The 6,035-nt window shown below is 34.5% G+C and overlaps 1 protein-coding gene across 1 annotated transcript; it reads left to right on the top strand.

Moving 5' to 3' along the window:
• Nucleotides 1–3,447: 3,447 nt before the first annotated feature.
• LOC131955871 (zinc finger protein 69 homolog) lies at nt 3,448–4,423 on the top strand (the record flags this gene model as incomplete). The annotated part of the gene is made up of 2 exons (XM_059320170.1): nt 3,448–3,589; nt 3,887–4,423. Coding segments are annotated over exons 1-2 (679 nt in total), but the record flags the coding sequence as incomplete, so codon positions are not given.
• Between the last annotated feature and the right edge of the window lie 1,612 nt (nt 4,424–6,035).

The following is a 6,035-nucleotide window of genomic DNA, read 5'->3' as shown; positions in this document are numbered from 1 at the left end:
GTTTCAAAAGCTATGATTCAGGCGGCAAGGTACTTTGGTAAAACGTTACGCGTTTTCCCAAATGTACTAACAGATCACTTCGGGATTAGTTGGGGGGGGGGGTCAACTTCATTCACCACTGTCCGGTAACTTTAGGTCAATTATCCAACCCAGTGTATACCTAGGTGTGACATTAATGTCGCTCTACACAATTGTGGTGGTGAGGTATGTGTGTGTGTGGGGTGTGAGTGGGGGATGGGGGGGGGGATAACCAACTCAGAGTGAACATAGCGTCAGTTTTTAGATGACTGTTATAAAGATACATATTCAATTACACATATATACTGATTCAGAAATAGATTTAAATAAGTAGCAGTGGTATTATGACAATATTTTTTTTACAGAGGGGTCCATGGGGCGATGGGGGTTGTAATTGTTTCATTTAATTTGTAATCGTAATCACTATCGCCCAAACTGTCATAATACTACTACTTCATCGTGATGAGGTTGTTGACCTTGTCAAATTTTCCCCACCACTACGCAGTTTTCCCATAAGTAAATTTAAATAGAGGTGCCACATCAGTTGTATTTGTGTCTGTATTGTAATTTTTAAAATTAATTACACGATTAAAACTGTATATATAAAGTAATTATGTGTGAAGATTTATGTATAATATTTTCTAGATCAATTATTCTTAAGCAAATACATTATACAGTTGCCTTAAACTTAACACCCCTCTTGCCCAGTTGTACTACCCGTAGAGGTTTTTTAAAATTGCAATGCATCGTAATGGTTATTTTTAGAATGACAAACTTGATACAGCTGTTAATACGTGTTGTAAACGTAGACGCTACTAGACTAGTACAATTCTGCTTAATTGCTGCATGAAAAGAAATCTTGTGATTTACATAGATGTGCCGACCAAAAATAATTTTTTAACAAAAATGATTGTTTAAAACTTTGAGTTTAAAAAGTTTCCAAAAAAGGCGCCACTTTGCTGAAAATGGCCAGAGGGGGAGCGGCCGCTCCCCCTGCTCCCCCCTGCGTACGCTACTGCCCTAAAACAAATGTAAATAAAAAGTTACATTCATGACAAAACCACGTGTAGGCTACAATATACACGGGTACAATAAAATATGTTTCGGCCAGTACACAGTACTGCCAACAAGTACCAATAAGTAGTACTACAAATAAATACTTATATAAATACTCACCCTAACTAGTGTGCACATGCAGCACTAGCAGGAATACACAAATAAGTATTTTAACAAACATAATTTATATAACAACTCTACCTTCATTAGGTCTACATCTTGGTCACCGTGTCCACAGACAGCAGCCTTGCGTGTGACTGACACGGCTAGGCACGAAACTACCCACAGTCCCATGTCACATGACATGGGACACAGGTAACATCGCTCACAAGAGCATGAAAAAAAAAACTACGTTAACAGGGCCACGGCCCCACAGGGGCCGCAACTCAATGAATTAAAACTTCATATTTTTCCCTCCCCTGGCTGGTAACCATATGTGTTACAATTGTTTAAACATTGTTTAAATATTTTTTAAACTATTTTTAAATATTGTTTAAATATTGTTTAAGTATTGTTTAAATATTGTTTAAATATTGTTTAAATATTGTTTAAATATTTTTTAAATAGGCCTATTTTTTAAATATTGTTTAAATATTGTTTAAATATTGTTTACATATTGTTTAAATATTGTTTAAATATTGTTTAAATATTGTTAAAATATTGTTAAAATATTGTTTAAATATTGTTTAAATATTGTTTAAATATTGTTAAAATATTGTTTAATTATTGTTTAAATATTGTTTAAATATTGTTTAAATATTGTTTAAATATTGTTTAAATATTGTTTAAATATTGTTTAAATATTGTTTAAATATTGTTTAATTATTGTTTAAATATTGTTTAAATATTGTTTAAATATTGTTTAAATATTATTACATCTTGCACAATTCAACCAATATAAAAATGTTATGGGTATCGCTAACATTTTGACACTTCTACTTTTTATTACGTATCTATTTTGCATATACAGAAGTTTTAAAAAAGAAAACGCTACTATATGTGAGTGGGTGAATGGATGATTTATTTTGTATTATTTTATTGTTTGCGAATCTGTGAGTAAATGGTCCACTGGGCAGCGGCTACGGGGTTTCCCCTTCCGCCCGAAGCGGTCAGTATAAAAGCTGACCGCTCGGATAATTTCGTTCTTTTTGACAGTAAAAATTTAGGTCAAGTCAGTTGTCTGTGGTCGCACTTCGTCTGATGGGGGTATTTGTTTTTTTTTATATTGTATCTTTATGTGATTTGTATGAATGCGACTGCCGATGTGTTCTCGTTTTATTTCTTTTTCGTCTAAAACGAGATAGTGGGCATCGGCATGTCTGTTACACACGTGGTGTATTCTTTTTGTTAGTTTAAAATGTATTTTTGTATTTTCTAAACCCTTGGCGTGTTTTATACCACGTGGTTTAGGTCGTTATGTTTAGGAGGGTTTCCTAAACTGGTGTGAATGCGTGTGTGAATATACTTGATTGTTTTACATTGATAAGATGTGTTATTGTGGGTTCCCCCACGATGACTAAGATTGGCTTAGTCAATAGTCGGTTGTGTTAGACAGTAATGAGTATTTTAGTTTGCCTCGACTTTTAGGTTGCTTAAAATTAATGTGTGTGCTGTTTCGTGCAATGTAATGTTGAGTCACTTGCTTTGTGTCTGCCTTCATTGGGGCCTTAGCGGAATCTGTTAACTTCAATGTTATCAATATGGATGTGGTATAGGTAGACCAATGGCTTTGGGCTGCTCCTGGTGTAGGAAAGATTGGTTCTACAATGAATTTGTTTTACACGTTATTTTTAAGTTGCTAGTTCTTGGTTAGACAGTGGTTAGTTGTGTTTTTGAGAATTGTTTTTAGAATTGTAATAGTAGGGATTATTTTTTTCTCAAGGTGTTTTTTATATATTGTGTTTTGTTTAGTCGTGTTTTGTCCCGTTGAATTTTGCTTCGTCGTGTTTTGTTGTATATAAATTGTTTTGTTACATTCTGTTTTATGTTGTTTGTAGTGTGTAAATTGTTCGGTTTTGTGTCAGTAGATTTTTATCTATTCTTTATTTTATTTGATTTTATCATCGGTGCCATGTGTAAAATAAATTTGATTAATTGTTAAAAGTTTTTTTGGTTTTAATTTAGAAAAAGGTTAAGGTATTAACCAGTCTGGGTTTAGCCGGGCTTGCACTGACCGGACAGTAATAGATAAGCCAGGGAAGGGTAGATAGATTTTTGTGATCCCCTCCCCCCTAGCAGGGCTTACACTCAGGAGGATTTTTTTTTGTGTTTTCTAAGCATAAGGATAACTTCCACGCTGAGGATAGGTTGGGATGTGAAAATTGCGCTTACACAAGTAGGAAGTGGCGAAAAATAAAAAAGCATCACATCAAAATGCACTTATTATCAGGAGAATCTGTCTCACCTTCAGAACTAAGATGTTCGATTCTAGAGGAAAAAGAAAATTTAGTCCAGCCTGAATTGACAGCTGAACCGGTTATAACATTATCAAAACAAAGAACCAAAAAACCTGCAGGTCAGACATTTGTTTGTGATGTTTGCCAAAATGTGTGTTTTTCAGCGGCCCATTTGTCATCTCATCAAGTAGTGCACACGCCAATGCAATGTTACATTTGTAGCAACTGTAATAGGATCTTCAGCAGTGGTAGTGTATTTGACAAACACATTCAAACACATTATAGACCCAAACCTTTTAAATGTGTCAAATGTGAACAATATTTTACAAGCAGGGATGGTCTTAACAAACACATGAGAACACATAATTCTCGTCAGATGTATACATGTGATCTTTGTGATTTCAAATCAATTTCAGATACGATGTTTGCAGCCCATTGCAGAACTCATTTAATCACAAAAACCTCTGAAGCAACAAACCGAAATGGATCAGAATTGTGTGATGTATGTCATTATGTGTTTAAATCAACAGAACACTTGTCCATGCATAAATTAGTACACACTCGCCTGAAATGCTACATTTGCACCATGTGTAACATTGGATACAACAATGACATTGATTATGATACGCACATAAGAACACATTTTAAATTCAGACCGTTCCACTGTGAAATATGTGAGAAATCATACACAATGAGAAAGTGTCTTAAAGTTCACATGAGGAAACATACTGGAGAATTCTATTACACATGCGACAAGTGTGACTTCACATCGAATACAAATAGCAGTTTTGCACAACATAAGAAAAGACAACACCCCAGCACAAAACCTTTTAAATGTGATACCTGTGACTACGCAGCTATTGGCAAATCTTCTTTAACTAGGCATTTAATAACTCACACAGGGGAGAAGCCATATTGTTGTGGTCAATATGAGTACAGGTGCAATAAGCTTGGTAACTTAAATAAACACAAGAAACAAATGCACAGCATGTGATCGTGTTGTAATACTATGGCACGTCAATAATATACAAACATTTGTACTAAGTTTATTTTTTATTGAGTGCTACATGATGGATTTTTTAATCAATAAGTTCCTGCTAAACAATAAACTAAATCGCCTCCATTAAAAAACATAAAAGACCTCTGCTCTGTTATGCAGAAAAAAGCAGGAACATTTCTTTAGTTATAATTGATTTTACTTTCCAATTTAGTATTTCCTTTTACAAACTGTAAATTTTCTGCATATAAATGTATTATCTATTCACATTGCCTGATGGTTTATTATTTACTTTTAACTGTTAATTTATTAAGCAAAGATCAATACCTTTTTTTTAACTAGGTTTCAAATCTAAACTTAAAAAAAACAACTTAAAATAGGTTTATTACAGAACATTTTACATTCATTAATTTATTATAATGATTTTCACATGACAATGTTACCTAATGGAATGTTATTTGTTATTAGACCTACACGTTGTGAAAAAAAGAAATTCAATCTTTGGTATTTGGTTTGTTAAATTTCAATTTAATAACCTATATTTATATAGTAAGAAGGTAAAGGCTTGTAATACTTGTATGATTATATATAGCTCCATAGTCTAGTAGACCATTAGATGATTGCGCGATGGGAATCCAAGCACAAAGCCTTGGCCCTATTGCCCTAAGTGAGAAGAGCCAGATGTTGGCATGCATCGGCTGTGGCGTAGCCAGGATCGTCTCAATTTTTACCCGGGGACAAACTGTCGATTTGCACACCCCCCCCCCCTCAGACTTTTGATTTGCACCCCCCCCTCCTACTTTATATATACCGAGGGGTCTATGGGGGGTTATAACCCCCTAATCCCCCCTGCCTAAGCCACTGCAGCTGATTGACCAAAGAGACAGAGCCTGCTTGTACAGCTTGGAATCAGCAGTGTCGCAGGAGCTGCCGAAACGAAACTAGCGCGCTCCTAATCCTTTCTCAATGGGCTTTACTCCTGTTTTATGTCGATTTTTTTCCTTAACAAATTAAAATTGAGGTGCGTTGTAAGCTCAATTGTGACGTCAATTTAGGGGGAGGTGGGTCATGCTTTTTGTGACGATGTGTGACGGAGGGTAGAGGGCAGCTAAAAATAGTCAAAAAGCGTGACGTCATTTATGGATGACCAATATCAGCAGCATTAAATTTACAGATGTGTTTTATGCAGTCATGTGTGTAGACACATGGTCTATTTGGAAGTAATACGGTATCCATCGTTCAAATTTAAACTCTTTACCAGTTGTGAATCTGATGCATTAACACTATTTCAATAGTGCTTTAAATTTAAATGAAACACAAAGTAATTCAATTGATATATTTCTACTTGGATTTAACCTACAACTGTCTCAAGTAAACTATCATAAATACAGTTTCTGTTTTAAAGAGCAGAGTAATTTAAAAATCAAATCGGACTACTTTACAATGACTAAACATTTAACCGACACAGTAATTTAAAAATTTAGGTCACGTGTTTAAAAATCAAATCGGACTACTTTTACAATGACTAAACATTTAACCGACACAGTAATTTAAAAATTTAGGTCACG

Source organism: Physella acuta, unplaced genomic scaffold, assembly GCF_028476545.2.
Source record: "Physella acuta isolate Inbredline_101_S28 unplaced genomic scaffold, ASM2847654v3 ptg001111l, whole genome shotgun sequence".
Classification (NCBI taxonomy): domain Eukaryota; kingdom Metazoa; phylum Mollusca; class Gastropoda; family Physidae; genus Physella; species Physella acuta.
This window is presented reverse-complemented; position numbering and strand designations above follow the sequence as displayed.